This window comes from Leptosomus discolor, chromosome 9 (genome assembly GCF_034619465.1).
Source record: "Leptosomus discolor isolate bLepDis1 chromosome 9, bLepDis1.hap2, whole genome shotgun sequence".
Lineage (NCBI taxonomy): Eukaryota > Metazoa > Chordata > Aves > Leptosomiformes > Leptosomidae > Leptosomus > Leptosomus discolor.
Window position 1 is genome coordinate 2,835,686 of NC_141399.1, and position 25,989 is coordinate 2,861,674.

Here is a 25,989-nt window from a genome sequence, read left to right on the forward strand (position 1 = left end):
TCTGAATTCTGTTTTCTTCCTACAGCTCCAGAACTGGGAATTTTTAAAGTTTTTGAGTGAGAGATTATCATCAGCACCAAAGACAAGAGTCTTCTCTTTTTCTCCTTCAACTCAGTGCGAAATCATGAAAAAAACCAAATACAGGTGCTACTCTTAGTTCTGCCTGACCAGTATTCCTTTTGGATAGCATCTCACGCCACCACTCATTTCTTCCAAAGCGACGGGGCTATGTATTGACTACAGGGACCCATAACTCATTCTGCATGACACCAAAAGTGTTTTGCAGTTTAAAAATAGCTTTGATTTTTGAGAAAAGCAGAAATTTCACAAGCAGGTTGTTGTAAAGTACCTGGATTTTTTTTTTTTTTTGGAATTCACGGGATGTATTTCAATACGAAGCCAACCAGGCAATAACTTAGAAACTTCCAGCAACAAACAATTTTATGACGGGTGCATCGGAGGAGACCATGGGACACCAGCCTTCCAGCCCGGGGCGCAGGGGCTTCGGAGCTGCATCAACCCGTCGTAAATGGGGAGCTGCTGGGGGGGACAGGGGACCCCCCACCCCTTCTCCTGAGCCGCACGAGGGCCCCGGCAGATGCAGCCCCTTGCTGCCTGCCCCCGCGGCCGCCAGTAGAGCCGCTATGTAAAACGATTGGGAGAGGTACATTACGAATTTTTTCTACTTAACTCCCTAATTGAAATGAAATGGAACTGAAACATTTAATTGTTGATGAGCTAACCTCCGAGACCACTAACATAATGATAAACTGTTGTAAAGAAAATAGCATCTCATATCTACTAAGAGACACTGGACACATCAGATATGAATACAAAAGATAAGCAAGACGCCATTTGCCAGTGGAAATAGAACGTGCCCCACATTTTACTCCCTTCTGTCGGTCACGCTTCCGAAGCAACACGTGTAATTTCCTTTTTTTCAAATGTGGTAGTGCGTTATATTCAGATTTTATAGGGTTCCTCTATGTGGAATGAAAAATTGAGGCCTGCTGATTTTTAAAATGAAGCTTGCCCGTAATACAAGTGCAATCCTATTTTAAAATACACATTTACCCCCGGTTCAGCTTTCAAGTACAGCCATCTTTAGCTCTATGGATACAACAGCACCTTTCCTATTTAACTCAGGAATCTATTCCTCAGCCCCTCAGAGGTTCAATTAAAGTTTCGTATCTTTAATAAACAGCAGAGTGCACTTCAAAGGAATCAGGGAACATGCCTGTGAATCACCCCAGGAAGGCAATCGGTCCCTGTAAATAAAGCTCCAAAAGGAGCGACGCGCTGGGGTACGTAAAGCCCTTGGCGAGGCACTTTACAATCAGGCTGCCTCGCAATCATCCCAGCGTCAGCCCCGTCGCAGAACTGCAGCAGACATCGAGCCTGATTGTGACAAACGGAAGCACTTTCAGCTGGGTGAGGTTTGCATAAAAGTCCTGTTAATGTAATACTTAAAAATATTTCTTCTTCCGACGCTGAAAATGTTAGTACGAGCCAAATTTAAATATTCCTCTTTATCTTTCGTCCATTAGACGACTCACTCCAGACTCAGGGAGGCAGATTTACTGCCGCTGTGTTCAAGGAACTGCAGCCTCCCCTGTAACGGGGAGCAGACCTGGCACAGACCCGGCACTTCACCCCTCCCAGCGTAACCACGGCGCCTTCTCATTACCGGCATTTCCACACTCCCCGTCCCCGCGTTCACGTGAAGGGGGTGGGTAACGGCAGGAGGCTGGCAGCGATGATTTGACAAGGAATATTTTTCCAATACCACTAGGTGACAATGGATCTTCTTCTAGAAGAAGTTTCTAATAGCGCGTTTCTATTTCTGGAACGAATGTCCTAACTGTTATCCTTTAAACAGACAAATTTTAATTAATTTTAATTGCAAATCAACACGCAAATTTATTTTTCTTATCTACTCAAAAAAGACGACGATACAGATCAATTGTCTGGATAAATTTAGAAATCCTCTTTTGGTTTCTTTTTGCTTTTTTGTATTATTCACAGACCGCTAAAAATAGCGCTATTTCTGCTGGGAAATACAGCCTGAGCCTACAGTTACTGAAACAACAAAGTGCTTTTGTTCACTTTTGGGCTGCATAAAATGAGCAAAACTCGTACATCCAAACTCTAAAATCGGTTTTATTTCCTGTCTTTGGCCCAGTGTCACCAGGTTTTTCTTTTATAACGATGGTGTGATACTGAGAGTTGTTCCAGTGCCGGGAAGAGCAACCTTGGCCACAGCAGCAGACACCCCACCACTGTCTGACTTTGACCCACAGCTAAAGCAGAGGTCTCCAGCCTCACTGACTCTCTGTGAAGGGGAAAAATCTCTTCCTTTATTCCGACATAAAACTTTCAGGCCATTTCTTCGTATCTGGGTGACAGCCAGGAAAAAAACAAACCAAACCCTCCGACCCCAGCCCCCCATTCCCCTCCCCAAAGTCCTACCGTCGTTCCTGAGGATGAGAGGGGTGGGGGGACCCACGACCCTGCTGTTGGTCACCGTGTTCGTCACGACGCACGTGTAGTTGCCGACGTCCGAAGCTTCCACCTTCGCGATGTACAAATTCCCCGTCTCCTGCGAAACGAAGCGGCGATTGTCCTGGTGGACGAAGGTCGGGTACTCGTTGAAGATCCACGCGTAGGTGAGCTCTGGAAGGACAAGGTAGCACCAGCGTGAGTGACAGGGTGCACAGCCTCACGGGGCACGCTCTGATGCTGGGTTCCATCCCAGGTCGGGGCTGGAGCCCCCGAAATGATTTTCCCCCTGCCCACTTTGGTTAGGGAAACAGCCCACAAAATGACCAAAAGGCTAACATTCTGCAAGTCCTCGTCTTTATGGCTACACATACAAATTTCCAACTGTGACACTTCCGAGCCTGCACACAGATCCAATGTTCTTCTTGCTCCTTCAAGTTCTTCCAATCCAGAATATTTTACCAGAATCTCACCTTGTTGTCATGAACATTTCAGCCTGACTCATGACTTTTCTTTTATTCTTTCCTACTAATTTTTTTTTTCCCTTTAACAGCAGTTGGGAGGAAGATCTGCTGAGCCGTGTTACACACACTGTATGTTTTATTCCTGTGGAATTTCTGAATCAGCGAAAAACGGAACACTAAATTAAGCAACTGTAATCTTCTATATGACTAATTAGGCAGTGCTCTGTGTTTTATAAGGCATTTTTGCAAGTGACTTGAGCAATAAAAAAAAGATAAGCGAGAGAGATGCCACAAGTGGTTGCAGAGTTTGTAAGGGAGGTTAATGCAATATAATCCTATTATATTTGCCTAACACTAGTGCCCAAACACCCTGAAAATGCCTGAAGAATTAAAGTGAATACAAGATTGCTGTAGTTTTCTAAGGGAACACTGATTATACTAAAAAGCATATTCTTAGTTTAATACTCTAATGAGTCATAACTGTAATTGACCATTAGGTACTTTGGAAAATATATTCTGCCCTCATGTTCCACTGTTTACATATCTAAGAGGCTCAACGCAGATTGTCGGCTTTTATTTATTTATTTTTAACAACGGGATTATAAAATGCCTGCTTAGACTTTTAGGAAGATATGATAATTATGTTTATGTGGGAATATCTAATCATCATATTTACACATGTGCATCTAATTATAAGTAACCTCATGCTGATGTCAAGAGGATACTCAGAGCAAACAAGGTACCACTTCTCAGCTGGCTTATTATTTTCTGCAAGTAGTTAAGTTTGGTTTGTGGGTTTTTTTTTTTTAATTTACTCCTGGTGAACAATTATCTTGTTCCTCCAGAAGCATCCAGCAACAGGCAAATAAACATCGCTGCCCTGGAATGCACAGAGGCATTTAAATTTGAGCGAATCTTCACACAGAGCAGGTTACCACCACAGCTCCCCGAGCTCTGCAACACGAGAACATTTAGCATTGACTTTGGCACGGTGAATTGACCACACGTTCCTCAGAGAAACACAGGACTGGGACGGTCCCTCCGGATCTACAATCCCTGTCCCACCCTACCCTTCCCCAGGAGGTTATGTAGTCCCATCCATAAATACACCCTAGAAGCAGCAAGGCTTTTGGCTCCTACTTTTCTGTTATAAGTTGGTATTACTTTAATTGCTAAAAACCTCTCTAATTTCCAGGTTAAATATTTTCATTACTAGTCTATAGCTACGTGCTTCTGGGCTAATGATGCCTTTAGCTTAAAGAGTTCTTGACTCTTTGCTGGTGAGAGCCATCAAGAGCCCTTCTGCCTTCATTTTCAAGATGCCTTCCAATCTTCTAATCGCTGTAGTAGCCCTTCCTAGCCTCTGCCTCAGTTAAAAGTCTTGACTATTTGTGTCATTTGAGCCAAGTGCCAGGCTGGAAACCCTGGGTACGCAGGTCACGGGACAGCAGAAGGCAAACGTAAAGTTGTGCAGTACTGACGAGGTCTGATCAAAGAGAGGACACCAAATGGGGATGATCTTGGATTCCTCCACAAAGAGGAGCCCAATGCAGGGGTAACTAAAGGAGACCTATTTCTAGAGTGTGAAACATAAAAATGTCCCCAAAAGCCATCTTCAAACTCTGCTAACTTGGCTACATAAAGCTGAGGAACATAATGAAGACCTGGTGTTACACCTCTGCCTTCCTTTCATTACAACAAATCATTGCCCAGAAAAATACAACAGCCCGAACAACACAGAATCAGATATTAGCAGTCCATGATTGCTATACAGTATTTGAAACAACTGGATAATTCTCTCCTTCTCTCTCTAAAGTAAAATGGGACTAATGGAACGTAAAGCAGAGGGAATAACACAGACTGGAGCATCTCTAAGTGCATTTGCTTGTGTAGCAACATGTAAATAACTACTATATCAAACTCACTTTGATTCCCTTAGAGATCCTAGTGCAATATTTATGTCTTTTCAAACTTGACGGATTTCTTTTGATAAGGTTTCACATGCTAATTGCTCTGGAAGTGACAGACAGCTCGCATCCCATAGGCAATTTGTAACAACTGTGTAAACAGACACTTAAAATACAGCCCGAGATGGCTCCTGGTGACTGCGCGTGATGGAAACATCTGCTGAAGTTACAGACACGGAGACTTTCAGTACAAAGAACGAGCAGTAACAGGCAGTTCGTGGTTCTCTAATTACACATTAGACTCTACATCCTTGAGGAATTTATTACAAACTTCTCCTTTCTAACTCGGGACCCTTTTCATGTAATTTTGCCTAATTTACAATGCTTTTAATTTCCCCTTTAAAGCACATTCAAGTAGGTCTCTCAAACAGAGTATTATCAGATGATTTCTGACCCACATTTGCTGTTGTAAAAGACAAGCAGGAACTCTGCTAGCTGCAATCCCGCCGCCGGCAGCAGAGCACCTGCTGGTGACCCACTGCAACGACCTATGTTGTACTTAAATAAATAAATTGCCCTGATGGCCTGGATTTCCATGACAGATCAGAATGAGATGAAGACTTCTGGGTGGCAAATCTTCACTTCTGTAATGATTATCGGCAAGGACTGGAGGATGGAGAAGTTACTTGTACATTTTGGTACAGATGGTCTACGCACCCTGGCTCAAACCATCACCAGATGGAAGACATTCAACCCCAAAACTTTTGTTGCTCTATCGACAACATGAAGAACATTTTTCGTCCATGCCACTGCTACAAAAATCCACGCTGATGTGTTCCACACAGTTGGGTACTTGGAATGCCCACACCACCACCATAGGCACATGTCAGAAGAAGGAAAGTGGATTTCTTTTTGCCAAAAAGAATGCAGGTTTCTGTGCACAAGGTCACGAGTTGCTAGCCATTTGCTCTACTGGTCCAGGGCAAAGACAACAGAGACAGGGAAGAGCGTCTAAATTAGTTAACGTCACCCACCTATTGCAAAGGAGCCTATGGAAAACGTGGGCTCATGAAGAGCAGCGGAGGCAACAGGCGCGTCGGCAGAAGCTGGGTTTGACTTTGGTCGAGACGGACGGTGGAAGCGACGGCAACAAACACGCAGAGCTGCGAACCACTCCCAGATCAGACATGTGGCAGGAAAGCCCACCGCACGCCAGCAGAACCATTACCCTCTTCTCCACGTTCCCACCCCTGCCACTGCAGCCGGGGCTTTCAGGAGAAGCTCAATCACGTAGAGATACCGCAGGACACTTACCATTAATATTTATGTCTCTGGCAGGAGAACACGCCAGGCCGTACGTGGCAGGCAGGCCGTACGCCTCCAACAACCATCTGCGCAACATCAGGCAGCAACAGCCTTGCTGCAAAGCTCCACCGGCAGCCTTTTGTTCCAGTTGCGATTTGCAAAGTTGTTCTACTTAAACGTGTGAGGCAGCAATACCAAAGAAAGAAGCCAGAAGCCTTTTTCTTCGCTCCTTTTATCCTTTTCAGAGACTATCTCACACCAGTTGCTCTCTCCCTATGCACTGCAGTGACCCCTGATGCTCAGGCTGCCTCTGTGTTTCAGGACCGAGTGTGCTAACGGCAGACACACACCCTGTATCGCATACAAATTTCAATGAATATTTAAAAATAGAACCCAAGGCCTCTGCCACTATTGCATGGCTAAATACCATCGTTTAAGAAAACTTAGAGCAGCCAGCAGTTGCCATCAACTTTAGCAATTAAAAAGGAAATAAATTATTCAAGCCACTTGAATATAGATTTAGGATGCTTAGGACATGCCTTTCCAAAGTGCAGACAAACTCTTTCCCCCCCCACCCCCTCCAAGACGACGTGTTCTGAGCCGCTCGCCAGGGCACCGGCAGAGAATCCTGGCAGGGGGTGGAGGGCGGCTGCGCTTCTGGAGAAGCTGGGGTGCTGCTGCAGAGCCCAGCGCCTTCACTCACCCTGGGGAAAACGAGAGACGCAGTAGAAGTTGCGTCCCTCTGCCTTGCTGCATGGGTTTTGTCTGTTTGGGTGGGTTTTTTTTCAATTTTTTCTCTTTTTTCTTGGCAAAGCACGCAGCCCTCCGAGCTCTGCTTCTCCTGATCACGTTCAATTTTTTGAAAGCACTCAATGACAAACTCTGTTAAAGCATGAGGCTCTCCTGGGCTGCCCCAGAACACTCTCTGCTCAAGACAAGAACCAAAGCCAAAGACACTGTAGATTTTACACTTTCTCTAAATGATAGCCAAGTGGCGAAAAAAGGTTACTGAAAGCTGAAATCCTGCTATGAGTAATTACTATAATTAAACCACATGGTTTGTCAAAATTACATTCTTTGGTCTTCTGTCTTGTCACACGCGTACTATTTTGTCTTTGCCTCGTCTTTGCCTTTCAGTGCAAGAAACTCTTCTCTAGATTTTTTTTTTTTTTTTAAGTCTCTTCCATAAAGCCAGGGCTGCCACTTAAAAAGGTCTCTGTAGCTATTATGGGAAAAGCTATTAAAACATCAAGATTATGGTAACCATAAAGTTGAATAGAAGAATGAAATTTTGAAATTAGTATTAGCCAAAAAATGGGGATCATTCATCATTTTTAATAAGAACAGTGTGCTACAATACACTATTTTTTTTATAGGCTTTACTGAAAGTTACAGAGATTAATCCAACCTTTAATGATTCCTATAATTTCTACGTTATCACCTACTATGTCACTCTCAAGTTGGACAGGTGGGAACTGTTTTTCAGCGTGAAACAAAAGATTTGCAGCTTTCCCTGCGAATCTCGAGGCGCAAAAATCAGGCTTCACTACACAGGGCAAGAAACAAATATGAAATTAAGGAAATGAAGAAAATCCTCCCTTCACCACAGTCCCAAGCAACCCAAACTACAGTTGTAGCGCCGCGGTTTGGGTGTACGTTCGTTCTGAAACGAAAGGTGAGTATGTTATAAACAAGGACAATTTAAATCCAGATACGGTGAAGGCAGCTCCACGAGCCCGGCTTGCGCTTTCTTTGATCACGCAGTTCCGTAAGATCACGATAGCTCTTTTTTTTTATTTTTTCAAATGCAACGTATTCTTAAGTATGGGAAGCGATGGAGTTTCGCTGCCTCTTTTGCTCCACACCTCCGCTGTCCCTGCCGTAGGTGGGGCCCTTCCACATACGGCCGACAGCAACAGCGAAGCCACGTGAAGTTTTTCCTGGAAAGAAGCTGTTCCCTCGGCTACTGCAGTGCAAGCGATGGCAGCGAGGAACCGACCTAGCACGGTGCCTTTGTAGGAGTTAGCACAGACACGTGTTTCTGGGCTCTGTGCGCGTTACCGCCAGCCCAGGTTTCCACTAGAGAAGCTGATGCACGCGTGAGCCCAGCCCTTCTTCACCTTCCAGCATCTGCTGCCCTCCAGCCTAGGGAGCGCCAAACGTTCACACCTCCTATTCCTGGTCTGCAGTCAGACCGCAGAGCAACATTTTGCCATACAACCCCCCAAATGTACCCCATACCCACCCCCCAGCCACGTCATGAAAGACATTCACAGCGCTAAGGGATATCCAAGTCTGGCCAAGACGTAATTTTCACTTCAACAGCAACGGGATAACGTTGCCCTGAAGGGAGCAAGGGCAGAACCTGGCCATCCATAGCTTCAGTCGCCTGAGACGAAGCCTGGTGCAAGGCTTCACCCGGGCAGACCACGCCTGTGGCACAAACCCCGGCACAGGCAGCCAACGTCCCGCTAACACCACCCTCGTACACCTCTGCGGCTGCACCCTGCGATGGGCTCGAGTGGGTAACGCCTCTGTCGATAGCAGTGTTGTATAAACTTCATAAAAGACTGATTTTTCATCAATAATTCGCAGACTTCTCTTTTTTTTTTTTTTTTCCCCCCTGATTGCTTGCATTCCTTTGTGTTCAGATTTCGCTGAAGTGGTACTAAGAGGGTGTTTGGATGGTTACGGTAAATCCGGGCAACGATAAAGCGTAACTGATTACCTGATGAGTGTCCTGTGAATTCATTCTGTATTCTCATCTTGCTTACTAAATTTTGCTGACTGCTTGTAGGGGACATTCGTAATTTCAAATTTCACTGCGGTTTGATTAAGCAATCAACATCTGTAGCCCCATGAATAACCTAACGCAAGCTGGAAGGGAGGCTCGATGCACCACAACACGCTGTCTGAGAGCGCACTGGGGAAGAGGAAAGAGGATTATCAGGGAAGGACGAATCTCTGGCACAACGTACCATGTGCCTGGCCTTACCCAAACCCCTGACTCCTCTCCAACCACACCAGTTGTCTGCTGGCAACTGCACTGCAGTTTCTGGAGGTTTTGACCATTTTTCTCTTTCACATTTTAATTTTAACAGTAAAACTACATGAATTATGCATTTTTTGGTGGGCCTACAGACCATTTCACTGCCCTGCTAGCACACTGGATCAATTTTTTATCTTCTCTTCTTAAATAATTGCCGAATAATTTAAAGGAATCAACCTGGATGCAAACATCACTTGGTAATTCTCCCCTGGACTCTGGGCTCTGCCTGCTCCATCGCACAGGGCCTCCCAGCTATGTCACATCACAGCTTCTGTGCCTTGAATGCAGGTTTTAATAGAAAGAATAACGACTAAGATTAATATAAAGTTAACCATACATTTTTTGTGAACCCTCATCTACGCCAAACCTGATGACGCCGTTACTCAGCAGCCAGCCAACCGTCTGCACACAAAGAAATGTGCTGTCCTTGCCACACAGGCCAGCAAAAATATCCGTGTCCTTCATCTTTGGTAACAGTAGTGAGCTGGTTTGCAGAATTTGACTTGAACCAGTGAAAAAGAGCCACCACTGCTGTCAGTGGTGATGATGGGAGTCATCACAAAGACACAAAATCACGGAAGGCAACGAACAGACTTTGAGAGGTCGTCTCTCCAACCCGAGGCACGGTAACAACGACATCTCCGAGGCTTCTCAAACTTTTTCTTACAAACCTCCAGTGATGACAGCGTACAACTTCTGAGACGGTCTAACAGAGCACCACACACTCCAGTGGGGAAAGGAGACTGTACCCCAGGCGGCATTGCTGGCACCTCCTGACCGCGCGCTAATGTAACGGCAAGCGGCCCCTTTCTGCCTGGGGGGAGATAATTATTCCTGCAAAAATTAACAGTGCCCTTGTGTTCGCTAGTGCCGGTCATGGGAACAGAAAAACTGGGTGAACGTACGAGTCAGAGGCACGTAAGAATGCCAAAAATGTACAGATCAGCCAATTTCTGTGTCAGGCTTATCCTGACAGCCATCTGCAACGTAGACAGGGCTGTGGCTGCTTCCCAGCCCCTCGACTCCACGCACGCCCAGTATGTAGAGCTTCACGTATGGGTAATTAAAAAGGTGAGAGGTCTTCATTACCTGAAGCCTAATCAATAATCACCTGTATCTGCTGCATCTCCATTTTGCTGTATCTCTAAAATCATTAAATATTTGATGGCTGTACACAATTGACCCGGCTTATCTCTCGCAAACAGCTTCCAGCCCCAGTCGATGGCTGGCTACGCTGGCTGCCGTGGCACTGGGAACACTAATGACTACTATGCTGTGCCGCTGCAGATTTTGACAAAATTTTAACCTGAAGTTCCCTCAGGGAGAAAAATCAACAGCAGCCTTTATCTATGACTGAATAGAAGATATTACGAGATGGAGTCCAGCGCTCTTGTATTTACTACAGTTCGATACACAAACCTGTTTCAAAAATGTCTGATGGGCAGCAGACACCGTCCCACACCCCTGATCTAGTACGCAGGCTGGCAAGTTCTGGAAGAAACTATACGGGTTTTTTTGTCTGACAAACTTCATACACTGTCTTATAGAAATTTACAGCTAAGCCTGGTCTCGCCTGCAAAGAAAACCCACAAACCACACTGACCTGTATTTGTCAAAAGGGCTTATGATACCTTTGGGGGCACCAGCTTCGGTGTTTAGTGCAACTGGTGAACCTTGCCTAGGATTAGATTTGATGCCATTCAGTTTCATGCACCTCTGGTTTAAGCTTCAGTTTTTGGAGTTAGGTTCAAGGCCAGCTGCTCTTGAACCAGGCTCTGTGGGGAAGGGTCAGTCCCCCCAGCCATGCCCCTTCCCAATGGAGATGCAACCTTGAACTGCACTGACCAGCGATGACACTCCGGACACTCAAAGAGTTGGTTGCTGGGCCCTTCAAGAGAGATGCTGGGCCCTTCAAGATAGATACTGGTCCACTAAAGAGGGAAAATATGAATTGGAAGCTGATTTCTGCTAAGGAATGGGAAATTATCAGATGAGCAATCCTGGAATGAAAGACCACCCCCTCCCAGCATAAAGGAATATCCATGGGCAGTCATGGCACCTGGTGAAATAAGGATTATGGAAAAATCCTACTGAGTGTGCAATTTATTGTGCCATGTAACTACATCAAGCCAACCCTAAAACCCAGCAAGAACGCAGAAAGCACTCACAAGTGGGTAAATAGCTATGTATTCGCTACAACCTTTATCCCTACTAATCATGCAGCATCATACTTCTGGAAGCCAGGAGATGCATGCTTGGTCTCCTGTGACACCGATTCAAGCCTAGATGACTTCACAGCTTTTCCCACTGAGCAATGTATAGATCTGTACGATGCTCTCTCTCTAAGTTGATTTCAATGAGGAAATTCCAGTTAAAAAAAAGGATAATAGCTTGATATGGTCCACAGAGTGGCATCAACTTCCTTCCAAAGAAACACTCATCTTCACCTGACAGTCAGAGATTAAGTACCTCCATGGCAGATACTATCAGTAGGAAATGGAAAGGAGAGAGAGGAGAGATTGGCCAGAAAAAAAAAAGATAAAGGGGGCTGGACAGAAGCTGCTAATTACTTCTGGGCAAACATCAAATGAGAATAAATATTCTGTAAGCTGGGCATGTGCACAAACGATGCTTACACTGATTTTTAATGCCACACTGTATTTTTGCTGTGCAAGATTCAATCGTTACTTATATTTTCCAGGCTTGTTCTACGTAAAGTGCTACACATATCACCTTAAGGAATGACTCACAGACTTAATCCGTCAGTTTGTTTTCTGTTTAAAGTCAGAGAGAGTTCGCCTAAAAATCTGGTTTTTTGTGCACTTGCTTCAGCAAAGCTAAAGGTCCCTGGGCTTGTTTTAAAACATATTTCAATGTGACCTAGCTAATCCTTTAATACCAGCTTTCACCACCTTTGATCAGCCTCTTACTGTAGCTATAAGAGATTAGATCAAACCTTTAAAAAAAGAAAGTTGGTTGCAGCGAATTTTCTTACTGCAGGGAATTAATATGATGATCAACCCCAAGGTTGAAATATCTGGCCAAGCAGTGCGGGTGGTACGGGCTTTAGGGGAGATCTCTGCACGGACGGGCACCGCTACGGGATGCTGTGGCACTTGCCTGCAGCACACAGGAAAGAAACCATTCTCTTCACCTATTCGATAGATAAACAGCTTTGTGACACCTACCAGCTGACACCACCACCGTGCTTTCACGCTTAGGCATTGGATATGCATCAGGTAACCAAAAATGCCAAACCCAATATGCCCACTTATTTTCCAACAACAAAACATCACCCCCATAGGAAGGAGTGGTCGTGCAGACGGGACTACCGACTCAGAGAAGCAGTACAAGCATTCGGAGAGCTGGAAACCCAAATTTGATTGCAAAAGCGGAGAGCCATCAACGCTGTGTTTGTGTCAACAACGCACGACCATCGCAAAGGAGCTGGAAGTAGATCAGCCTCCCTGGCCGCTTCCGAGAGCTTCGTCCAAAGAGGCCAGCTAAAGCCGGGTTTGGAGGGTAAGGGTGGTTGCAACATGGCCAGCAGAGCCCTGGAGCTAGACTCGGCTCTCCAATTTATTTTATAAAGAGATCACAAGACGCTACGACTTTCAATAAATGCCTATTGACTGAATTCTGTCAGACAACAGGTTTCACTCATCTTTAGCCAGCCCCTGCCGGCTCTACCCCCTTTCAATACCATTTCAATCTTCATTTAGTGGTGACTGCAACTGAACAGGGGAATAAACCACATGACTAGCTCGCAGATGATTTCTTTTTAAAGACGTCACGAGCTGTCACTGATAAATAAAAAAATCCATTAATGTCATGTTCCTCCTTATTTCAGTATTTGCAAGGTCTTTACGGGAGAGTTGAGCCTCTTCTCTCCTGGTTCTCCAGGCGGGCAGCACGCCTTACAAACCCCAGACGCCCTACCTCACTGCCTGCCCCTGACAGCCCAGCTCGGGCACGAATGCCTAACGGCAGGAACCTTGCAGGGGTGCTGACACTGAAGGTGAGAAATGACACACACCAGCTGAAAATGTTGGGTCTGAACGTCTGTGCCAAGGTCTGTTCCCGGCTGCGATGCTATTTTGCAACTCCTGCTCGCAAACCCCGTCCCTGCTGAAACGAGGCAGATCACATACACCAACCTAGGTGTTTAAATCTAAAATGGTCTTGGCATTTGTATGTATTCGTTATTTCATAAATGCCTCAATTAAAACAGCACTGCGTGTTCTCTGTGCTGTCAGAAATACCAAGCCGAGGCATTCCCAAATTAGGGAAGAGTTTATCCTTATCCCTTGTGCTCAAGTATGTTGATAAACTTGTGCACAAACTGAATCAGCAGTTTTAGAGAAAAGGATTATGTCAGATTAATTTTAATCTAATCCATTTCTATCTCCTGAGAAGCTTTTTACGTCTTCTTTTTAATAATTTAAACAGTGACTGTGGCATAGTATAAAAAATAAATGATGGGAGATGCACTTTAAGTGGAAGTTACAACTCTCAATCACTTTTTGTTTAAATGAGAGTTTCCTATGCTTGGTTTTAAGTTTAATGAAACCCGTTTTTGCTGAACTGGAATAATCTCCAACATGTGAAACCAGCTGCAGAAGAGTTCCACTGCCTGCAGCTCCCAGAGCTGGCGAGGAAGCCCCATGCCTGCCTCACCCCCTCTCTGTAACGCTGCTACGGAAAGAGATACCTCGAGTGGATTTTGGGCTGTCAAGAAGAAAGCTGCCAGGCTGCTTAGATCCAGCCGCACTTTTCAGGAGCCTGACTCCACTTCTCACGAGCTGGGACCTCGCCTCGCAGTTACGCTGCAAGGCACCAGGAACTGGCAGGTTTGGGGAAGTTATTTTCTGCTGCTTGGCCTGAGATAAGTCACTCAGAGGCTTTTTGAGCTCAACAGCTTATGCTCTGGAAACCACTTTTAAAATGTTGACGCTTCTTTGGACAGTGGAATTTGACTACTACAAGAGGACGTGTGAGTGGCAGTCACTATTAAGAGGAAAAATTGGTGACAGATTCAGGTATTTTTGACGCTACACTCTTTGCTCTCCTTGCGGTCCTCTCCATCTCCCACACATCTCCCATATGGACGCTGCATCCTCCTCCAATGACCAATACCTGGACAAATCCTGTTTGAGTTTAATTTTTTCCAATTCCAGGAAAGACACCTGTGAGCTGCTGAGCCCCGGCTCACGGGGAACACCACCCCACTGCGGCATCTTCCTGTTTGTTTGGAAAAATCAAGCCTTCCCTCCACCTTCCCCCGCATCCCGCAAGCAGAACCGTCCATGCACAACACGGTTTAACTCCTGCCCCACGAACCAGAGAGGTCTGCCACTCCTCCTGGTGTGGCACGTAGAACATCTGCCAACGCTGACCCCGCCGCCATCGCTGCATCCAAATATGTCGAAAGCATCCCTGACTAGAGCTAATGCAAAATATTTCTCTGACTCTTTCTTCTTTTTCTTTCCCAACCCCAAGGGACAGTTTCCCTGGTCATATATTCGCTCCAACTTCTGGAGCAATCTATGAAAGGCTGCTCAATGACCTTGCAGCACTTTGACAAATAGTTGAACCAACCTGCGACCAGCTTAGCAGATTTTTTGCTTGGTTTCCTAGAGAAATGGAACTTTTACAACCATGCTGCCCACCCATCTGTGAGATCCTCCTCTCTAAATTAGCTTCTCGCTAATTGGAACCAAATCTGACCAAGCAGCAAAGGCTTACAAAGACATTAAGAGAGCAGAGGAAGAGGAGAATCTATTATTGCCTCAGTAAGGAGAAGGCAGCGGGCGTTCAGCACATCAGCAATCTGCTGGGCAAGTTCAGCACTTTGGCAATCTGCTTGCAAGAGGCAACTGCCCAGTCCTGGGCATATGGGTTGTGCAAGAAGAACATTTTCAAAGAGCCCTGGGCATACAGGCTGAATAAGTAAGGTTACTCTAGCGAGAAGGAGTTCGGAACATAAGGTTTCTGCTACAGGAACGAGAAAGAAAGAAAGAAATAGGGCGAGAATGCTTCTCCTGCCACAACAGATAGAGAAAAGCAACAGAACGTGTAGGATTCAACTTTTCATTCCTCTGAAGATTTCCTGTTAATGGGAATGGGCCACAAGGAAAAGATCTGGTACTTAAAAGCTGATTTAACACTGAGGGGAACACGCGCTTCAAGGCTCTTGCCCAACCCCGTTCTGAACTGGCCACCCAGCAGAAACGCCAGATGCATTCCAGCAGCGGCAGGAATGCTGCAGAGCAGGCAGAACAGGCTGATGCTCCCCGGGCAGAATGAAATAACCCCCTGCTTTTAGGTAGATGTTCGGTAGAAATGTCCTCAGCTTCTCTGGCTATGAGCTATTTCTAGAGTAACGCCTTCCCTTTCCATTACCTCTTTCAAGATTGGCCATTTTCCAAAGTTTTAACATAAAACTTTGCTTAATGTTGACTGTAAGGATGCCAATGGAGGATATTACATTTGTTCCCATTGTTACAACAGCGGCTCTAAACATTTATTAAGAACGGATTCATTCTTCACAAGTGACAAACGATAAGGCAGCGTGACAGTCTGCAAAGAAGGGAGAGAAACAACTGTTGTTGGCGCTATAGGATGGGGAGAAAAAGGGCACAAATACTTGACAGCAACCGAAGAAAACTCTGTTCCAAAGCACTCCCTGCCGAGCAGCGCTGCTCGGGGGTGAAAGCCCCATAACGCTGATCTTCCGATGGTGTGAAAATGCCTGACAATTGCCTTTTTCCTTCTGCACTGTTCTGATCAGTCTTCCCAGTTTTTCTCCCCTTCTTCCTTGTACTATGCAGCAGGGGCTGTGCAAGCACAAGAGAACGAGAGATGTGATTCGTGCAACAGATTATTTATGAGACAAACCCCTCAAGCCATTCATCACATAACAGAGACCATCAGCCATACTTACAGCCAAAACATTTTCACTGTTTCCAGCCCATGAAGTGCCCATCATCGCTTTAAAAAAAGAAACCAAACCAATAATAAAAGCAGAGATAAACTGACCAGACGAGTAAGCACGCACTAATCATTTTTCTGCAGAGCACAGAAGTGGTCTTAGCACCACTGTAATCAGTAAAGTGTTTTCTGAAAACATGTCTGGTGTCTACACTTCACTACCTACTGTACAGCATGAAAGGCTGAGATTGAGATGAAATCAGAATTGCCATCTCTTCTGTCAAATGCTAAAATTTAGTTAGTTCTACTTGATTAAACTGTGCGACAGAACTAAAAGTTCTCCTAGCTACTGTGAGAAAAAAAAGGCAGGAGAGATCGAGAAAACCTGAACACATCCATTATGTGAAAAGATGTGAGAATAATTCCCTGTCAACATTTCAGCTCACAGACACAGGCTCCACGGCTGCGTTTCCAACAGGAGTAATGGCATCAGATGGGAAGGAGTTATTTGGACAACTGAGCTTTAATGAATCTCCTCCTCTTTGGGAAGATGGACTTTTACAAGCACACTGAGAACACGGGCACTGCAGAGAGACATAAAACTTACTTTTCTTTAACTCTTGGCCTTTGTTCAGTCAAAGAGACACGGTGCCCAGATGGTCAAGAAGGTTGCCCAACTCCGCAGCAAGGAGCAGAGGGACAAGGTGTCCGGGGAATGAAGGTTCAGGACTGGAAATCACATTGGGAAGGTTCAGTTCCTGGGTCACCAGGAACTCTGGTAGAGGCCCTAAGCAAGTGGGCAAGAGAAGACGCGTCCTGTAGAAACGTCAGTAGTTTCCATCTGCATATCTAAGCACTTTGCTATCTGAAAAAGCTGTCAGCGGATTTATTCCTTGCACAGATTAACGAGACAAACGAGGAGGGGTGAGAATAAATACGCTACAGATGTCGTGAGTGGAGGGATGGGCCATGGACGGAGAGATCTCAGAATAAGACATACCTCTAGGGAATGCAAAGGGAACATGAAATTTAAACAATCAAGTAACTGAGACATCGTTTTCACCAGTTCTCTGGGTACATTCTCCATTTTTCACAGCACTTGGGAATCCCAGTCTCTAACTCTACAGGATTTTCCCATGAGGGCAGGAAGGCAAATGTCATGAGAACATCGTGGATATAGATCGTTCCAAAGATGAAACAAGAGAAAATCGGGCGGGCGGGGGGGAGTGAAGGACATCCTAGAAGGCGAGTTCATTTATCTTCCCAAAGAAGGGAGGGGGAAGGATTTACAGACTCATTTGTCCTGCATGCTGATGGGTGAGCTACCAGCCCCTCAAGTGAGATGTGCATACCTTTCTAGGATCGCGGTTTTTTTTAATCTCTAGACCCACAATGAAATGCCAGGGATGTCAGAAGGTATTTGAAAACTGCAGTCGTTAAAATATTAACTAATCCTGCCCTGACTACCTAATACATCTAATAAAAGCAGCGGCTAAATGACTCAGTTCCCACAAACTGAAACGAAAAGAACTATTTGGCACAAAGGAATATTTTGGTCTTAAAATTTGGAGATGAAGTTAAAAGGACAGCGACCTCCCAGTACTTCCCAGGCATATCCCCTACGGAACGCAGCTTCCATTCAGAGCCCTGAGAATCACAAGCGAGTGTTTGCTTTGGTTTTTGGGGGCTTTTTGTTCGTTTGTTTCAATTAAGTTTATCTTAACAAATGAATGCATCTTGCCAAATTTGATTAACAACACTGAAAAAAAAGCAAACAAGAAGAGCTAACCCGTCTCCCTCCGCAAAGCTCCTCTCACAAGGAAAACATTTTCACCAACTGCTTAAATTGAACATTCCATTTTCCATTTTGAAATGCTTCATGGTTTCTAAATATGTCTAAAGGTAATAAAAAGGCTTACAAATACAATGGAATGAAACGCTTAGGACAAACCAAAGGTTGTTTTGTTGTTTTAATTCCATTTTGGCTAGCAACCCCCCCGCCCCTCCCAGTCAATTAGTCCTACAGCTCTTCCGAAGTGCCAGCAGACGGTATTGATCTAGCAGGGCTTTGAAAATGTAAAGCAATATAGCGTTGTTTTATGGCAGCCAAATTACAGAGCTCACCCTAAGACAGGCTGAGATAGCCTAACTAGTCGAATCAAAGAAGTAACGAAAACTTTTTGATGTTCCTCCCGTTTCCAAACCCGTTGTGGCGATTCAGTTACTGGGGGCTTCCCAGTTAATGCTGCAGTGGCGGCTGCAATGAGGACCCTCGTGTGTTGGTTGCCATAAAATTAAAGCCAAATTTTAGCTACTTTTAGGATCTTCGACTGTTCTTTCTTGTCCACTTAAATACCTACAGCCACTCATGGTGGTGTGACGGGCCCAAATGCCATATTCCCACAGCAATGTTCACTCTTACATTACTTTTTCCCTAGAGGTTCATAGGTAGAATGGTTGACACATGGCCATTATTAAGCTTTTGATTAAAAAACCCGTGAAAATAATGAGGGAAAACCCTCAGAAAAATGCTAATCACCCAGGCAGGTTTTTCTTAGTTCTTACACTGATGTAGCGCATGCAAGTGAACAAATGGGGAAGGCAAAAAAAAACCCCCAAAACCAACCAACCAACCAAACAAAAAAAACCAACAAAAAAGGAAGAGAACCAAAAACTTCTAACAGACAAGCCACCATAAATATAGCAGGACTGGCTTTGGGGACTCAGGCACCCACTGCTCCAAGAGCAGAAAATATGACAGAGGCGAATGTTTGATTTGCATTTATTCTGGTTTTCAGTCCAGCGGCTTCCTGAGCTCCAGATGAACACTTATTTTCCAAATTTCCAGCAGTCAGCAAGCACTTCGTCACAGGAGGCAATCGCATCATTATGCTGCTTAACAAAATGTAACACCAGGATGCACTGACCTGACAAAACAGCGACTCCCTGCTGAAACCATGCTGCAAGAAACCCACATTTCATTTTCATCGTGGGGACCTGGGGCCGGGGGGGGGAGCCTGGACTCATGTGCTGAATCTCCAACTCATCTTGAACTAAAATCTGGGACAATACACGGTGATGTCCAAATTTTTCTGTGCAAGCTGTACGCAGCTCGTTTTATGATGCTGAAAATATTTGTTAATCATTTGGACTCATTTTCAGGATTAATTTCTTTCAACATCTGAATACTGGGAAGCTCTCTATTTGGCATCATTAAGAAGCAAAAAACGCCTCTAAACAACTAATGTATGTAGGCCAATATAATTTCACTTTCAGCTGCCAGCTCTTTAAATATGGATGTTTCCAAGTAGCAAAGGATTAGAATGAACCACAGTTGCAAGGACAAAGTTCTGGATGCAGATCGACCTTTTTTTTTAGTAAAATCCACAATTTTTAAGACCAATATGACCAAGGATACAACAGCGGATAGGAAATGATTCCCTTCTAATTTAGGATTTTTCTGACTGGAAAAGGGCATCGAAATTTGTGCCTCGCCTCTTCAGAGCAACAGCTACTTGAAGATTGAATAGTTTTGCTTTTAAGTGTCCTTCTCAATGCAGAACAGAAACTAAAGTAAAAAATTAATTAAAAAAAAAAAAAAAAGGCAGATTTCTGTGGGTTTTTTTCCCCCTCAGACAGTTCTATGCTTCAGCCATGGTCATTAATGTCCCCAGGCACTCTTCTCAAGGATGATGAAGTTAGGTTTGCTGTCCTAATCAAATTCCAAAATAAGTAATTGCATTTTCTCTATCTTAACGCCACTCGCGCTTTCAACGAGATACATTTTTTTTTCACTTCCAACCCGAACGTTTTTCACCGTTGCTCTACAACGTTAAACACTTGCAATGTTATATCCCAGCGGCAGGACATCGTGTCGGGCAGGGGAAGGAAGCGATCCCTACAGCTTTGCTTTGCAAACACTGCCTTGGACCCTGGGGATGGAAGCTGCCCATAAAACACGGCGGTTTTCCGACGGGCAGCTACTTCCCAGCGATATCTGATATTCTCTTATGAACCTCCATCTGCCCAGAGCTGGAACAGGAGATAGCTGTGGTAACTGTGCAGTGACTGCTAGGGACCAAATAGCTTCGATCACACTGGGAGACGTGCAGGGGGCTAACGGAAACACGATGCACACGACTGAAAAGCATTAACTTTGCAGTTGTGACTTTCAAAACTCATCCTTATTTCGAACCTTAGAAGGAAGGAAAAGGAGGAAGGAAAAGCAAAAAAAAAAATAAAAATATTGCCGCAGAGATTAATTCCTGCAGAACAAGGGTCTGTTTGAATTAACCGGACCTATTTTGACTTTCCATTGAATCCTTTCTGCACAAAGCAGCAAACAACAACCGGCACAACCCCAGCCCAACTTAGTTACAAAATTCTAATAGTATCAATTTAGACTAATTGTGGATCTGGCTACAATTAAGATAATTTTCTAGCTGGAACAGAGCAGGTCACAGATAGTGGTCATGTAGGAAGTCATCTCTCATCCAAATAATTGAGGGAAATAATTACCCTTCAGTTTTCTGCCTTTCTGGGCACCAGAAACGCGCTTACCTCCGAGTCACTGTAAGATGCTCTTTCTAACATACTGAACTCAAACTGGAAATAATGCCAGCACCTTTCTGGAATGATTTTGTACCCCCAGCACATACACTCAGACCAAAACTTTCCCCTGAATCTCTTGAACAAACGTACCACAATTTCCTTCTCACCGCACAGTGGAGATGTTCAGAAAATCTAGAGTAGACGGTTGTAAATACTCCGCGTGTCAATGAGAGCTGACCTCCTTTCCCGCCTGACCCTCCCTCCCCTGGATGGGTGCACGGGACCATCGACCCTCCTCTCTCCAGGTCAACGTAGGTTATGGAAAACGCCCGGGGAATACAGAAGAGCGCGACACAAAAGCCTGAAGGATTCAGGGCTGAACCAGCGCCGCTCAGCTAGATCTCAAACCTAAAGCCCCTGCTGAAGCCCAGGCGATGCCTGACAAGCCGGGCAGGTGTCTGCAGCACATTCCTACCTGCTCAAGCACGGTGTGAAACCCAAGGTGGGGCCGGCAACCAAGGAACAGGGGCAACGCAACGCCAAGTTCCCTGCACAGCTCTTCCGTGGCCCAGCATGGGGTGGGCCAGATCCAGTAGCTGCCACAGGGGCCAGTTTCCATAACTATACAGGCATATGCACGTCGTTGCCCCTGTTCTAATCAGCCAGTATAACATGTGACAGGTGCAAAAAGGACGAGATTTTAAGAGAGGATCCATCAGTTTATAACACAACTATAGTACGCTCTACAGAGTACATGTTGATAAGACCTAACTCTAACACCACAGGCCGTTTTTTTTCTGCCTGTCTGCTACTACAGATTTCAATTTCTCCATGAGAATCAGCAACCTGCCTCCTTTTGAGGCGTCAGAGATAGCAGCGACTGTCAAACACGGGTTATGTCCTTTTCTGCACAGTATTTCTAGACACTCAATGAGCCCTGTTACAGTTAGTACCTGTCTCTGTAATAATAATGGATTTAAATGTATCACCACAGAAAAACAATAGTGCACACAGTGGCAAACCTTCAGGGACTTTCGGTAGCAGAGCTTCTCCGTCATTCTGTCTGGATCTTCAGATTACAGTTTCCAGAAAACTAGGTGTAGGTGTGAACACCAGCAGAGAACACAGTGGTGTCTTCAGCATCCCTACATAACTTGCTGGCACGTTATTGCCTCCTCTCCTACAACACTCTCCCTTGCCCCTCCGTCCCATGAGAACAGTAGGAAGAATACGTATTGCCATTCCAGAAACAAATCACCATATGGGATGTGGACAAGCGCTAACAGATCCTGACTACCCAGGAGACAAAAATAGTGACAATAAGTGTTTGGGAAAAAAAAATAAAAATAAAGTAATGAAAAGATGATGCACCAAAGTGGCTCTGCCAGCAACCTTCAATTTTTTTTTGCAGAAGACACAGCCAGGCCACATACCAAAAGGCTTCCAGAAGTTGCACAAGATCTTGGCCATGTCTTCTGTGTATGCACATAATGCTTTTGTTTGCATCCGTCCATCTCTCAAATGCACACTTGTATGCAGTAAAATTAGGCTTTTTCGGCGCTTACGCCCAGCCGGAGCTCTCTCAGAGTGTTTAGCCAACAGGACCACCCTACGCAACCCAAGCGGTCTGGTTGGCACCGCCACAGCCTCCTCCTTGAAGGTGTGCCCTTTTAAACCTCCTGAAACACTCCCTGAGAGCAAAACCCTTGCAAACTGCTGCAGAGTGCTGAAAGCCACAGAAGGAAACCGCTTTACCTCCAGAATGCGGCGGTGGTCCACACAGCAGCACCATGCCCTGGCCCTGGCGGACGGACACCGTGCTTCTCGTTCTGGTTTTGAAGTTCTCAAGATCTGCCAAGACAGAAAGAACTCAATTAAAGGGAGTTTAATGGTTTTCTTCCTCATCAGGACAGGCGGTTCATTAGGACGTTGCTGTGTGCCAGAGAAACAAAGGGAACATTAGCTTGGAAGGTGGGTTGGTGGGACCTGGGCGGATCACGGGGCAGTGGGAGGCTGCTGTGGCAGCCATCATCAGAAGCAGCAAAACCGTCTCCACAGGCTGCGAGGCTGGTAAGGGGGCAAAGGTGACGTGAAGACACGCCCAGAGAAAACTCCAGCAACTTGTAACGCCGCTAGTTCTATTTCAGGTATTTATGAAGAATTACTGCCCTAAATAATCACTGCCTTCAATTATGTTAGAAGCCAGTCCTTCCCTTTAGGAGACTTGTTACTGATGCCCTTGCAACCCATGTTCCTTTCGCATAAGGAAGTGTCTTGTAATAGCTGTATGTTAGTCACACAGTGCTTTAATTAAATTAAATTCCTCCTTCCACCTCTCTCCTTTTCCTCCACTTCAGAGGCCAGGCACTGCAAAAATGCAACTCCCTCTCTCTTCTCTCCTTGCACACTGAATTCAAGAAACTTGCTATTAAGGGACGAGCTGACTCCTCGTGAGCCGAGCGGTGGCACCAGGTATTGATCAGCACCATCGGCTGCTGCGCGGGAGCACTAATACACTGATTCCCTTTAGCAGCCTTTTATCTTTAACAGTCCTTTGCATTTCAATTTTCTTTTTTTTTTTTTTTCCCTTTTTTTTTTTTTTTCCCTTTTTTTTTTTTTTTTGCTTTCAGTGTAGCTGAGCTGTGGTTTGGTGATTAAAAACCTGTTGTCAGTGCAGTTGGGAACCAGAGAAAACACACAGGTGATAAATATTTAACAGCAGGAACTAGTAGGAACATCATTATGAGGTTACAAGGATGAAAAATTAAGCCTTGATTTTTATCCCTGCTTGAAAATGTTTTCTGGAACCACTGACATGCATACTTAGCAAAAATTAAACAAATAAAACCAGAAGAAGTCACTGCTTCCTTGTAGAAACCTTGTTCACAGACCCCTCCTGCTAGAGCCAAATCCAGGACAAAATCCAGGCAAAAAGGGTGGAAGCAGTGACTTTTGCACTAATGCCATTTGCATTACCTGTTCAGGGTGTTGCATTATCAAACCCTTTGGGCAAAATGCCTTCACACAGGAGGTTCAAAATTGCCCTTGCGATTAAAACCGGTCCCAATTTAACCTGGGCATCCACTTCACAGCAGGCTCGCCAGTGTGAGCTGTTTGTTCAAGCTCCGTGTAGGTACAGGGAGACAATAAAGCACGGAGCTGCCCAGCCTCAAGTCATAGTCTGAGTCTGTAACTTTGAGCAGGGTGATTTTTTTTTGTCCTTCTGTCTTTTTTTTTTTGGCCTAGGAAAAAAGGCAGAAGGAAAAAAGAAGAAAAAACCCATTGTCAATGTAATAGAAAGGTATTTTTTCTGTCCTGAGTTGTATAAAAAAGGGGGAACGGCATTTTTCAGGAATCTCTATTCCATTCCTCCAGCCACCTGTCAGTCCTATAGATTTAAATATATATTGACTGCATACGGGCACAGGATGGGATCCCATCCTCACTGAGGACAGTTGCATGAGGAACAATAGCCTAAAACCAAAATGATGCCTGGAGGAATAAAGGTGGCACTAGGAAACATTTTTACACTAATATTATTTCTAAGAAATGAAAAAGCAAAGGCAAAACAAGTCCCAATCATCAAAGCAGATGCCTTATATACCTACACATACACACACACACGTATATATCCACTAGAAAGAAAATGCAGAAGTACTGATAAGCCTCAAATAATATTTAATGGAAGATTCTCCATCTCTCTATTCAGCTATTTATATTTTCCTCCACGTTGACAGAACTAATCCATTACGCCACATGCATATACATACACAAAACATTTTAGAGGTGCTACAGAATTCACTTTTCAGGCCTGCATCCTAAAGAAGCCAGACAGCAGGTCTGCTTTGGAACAGATGAAAGAAAACCTGCACCAACTCTGAGCCTGCGTGTTTCAGCCTACTTACGCAGTGCTCCAGGGAATTCTTCTGTTAATCACAGGGGGTGGAATGGGAAAGGTCTTTCATGACTAATCGTCAGAAACAGCCACCTGCTTGGTGACCCAGCAACTCTCGATTATAATAGTAGGGAGAGGAAGTGCATGACTCAATAGTTTAAATGCAAATCTAGTCCTCTAAGGATTTTTTGCAAGGAAGAAATGACCCTGTTTGTTGACAAAACAGATAGCTATATGTTTATGACAAGAAAAGGATTGCTACCAGGAAAAGAAGTCTCTGCTTGGATGAACAACTAGGAAATGATGGAAGAATGGTCAAAATCAATTGGAGGCAGCAAACAAAGCAGAGCATTCATCACTATCGCTCGCAGTGCAAACTATCAAGCTCCGAAAGTCAACTGTCAATTCCGCAGAGCCTCACGTGTGCGCGTAAAATCTGGCTCCGAGTCAACTAACAAGATTAAGTTGATCACAAGAAAGGCTAATGTCTCATCAAACTGATTGGGCTGATTATGCTCGTGCATTCTGAAACCCACACTTCACATTTATGTTTGCAATACCTAAACATGAACACGAATTAACAATAATAGCATTAAGATTTTATTAATAAGAAACGTCATTTAAACACCGCCTTGCAATCTTTCCCAAGAAACCAAGATTAATATCAGCTTTGTTGAACAGTTACAAGGCGCGCAGGTTAGCGATGTGCGGATTCGGGAGGTTCTCCTCTGCTCTCACATGCTGGGCAACGTGGACAAAAACCTTTCCTGCAAAATCCTGCCCAAACGGGTGCAGAATATTGCGCTGAGTTTTTTGTACCGCTGAATTCCCCATACACGGAGGTGAGACCACTTGCTAAACAGAAGTTAAGCACACTTGCTGAAAACCACCCCGCGGGATGTTTTAATGCACATGTAGCACGCTAACGCTTATTTCCCCATGTTTGTTATCTTCCTCCACATGAAACATGGTGTCTAGTGCCTCTCTACCCCTCCCCAGAGTAGCTTAGAAATTATTCTCTATACTTTTGACAATAAAAATCAATGGGACAGCAAAAGAAGAAGGAAAAAAAACAACAATGCTGCATAATGACTGCATTACAGTGTAAATGGTTCGGCTGTATGTGTCTCCCCTGACGAGAGCATTAAGTTCCACTCTGCCTTGCCCCCAAGCCCAAAGATCCTGGCTGAGCCATGAGGATTTTTGTTCGTATTTGCTAATTAAAAAACTTAACAAACCCACAAAACCACCAGAAGACTTATCAAGCCAGCAAGCTCAATTACTTCTTGGCATACTTACTGTTTCGGAAGAAGGCTTGAAGCAGCGCTATCACCTCCCTGCTTCCCTCGATACCCGCTCTCCTTCCACTGGAAATGGCACCTGAGCAGA

At 44.8% G+C, this 25,989-nt stretch overlaps 1 protein-coding gene across 1 annotated transcript in view; it reads right to left on the reverse strand.

Annotated features, from left to right (window-relative positions):
- Positions 1–25,989, reverse strand: part of LOC104346245 (contactin-4) — a 124,028-nt gene that overhangs the window by 80,558 nt on the left and 17,481 nt on the right. Inside the window, exons 2-3 of the mRNA XM_086470440.1 lie at positions 22,461–22,556; positions 2,470–2,673 (exon numbers count right to left, since the gene is read on the reverse strand). Of these exons, the coding sequence (XP_086326566.1) occupies positions 2,470–2,673; positions 22,461–22,556 (300 nt within the window). The remainder of the gene's footprint in view (positions 1–2,469; positions 2,674–22,460; positions 22,557–25,989) is intronic.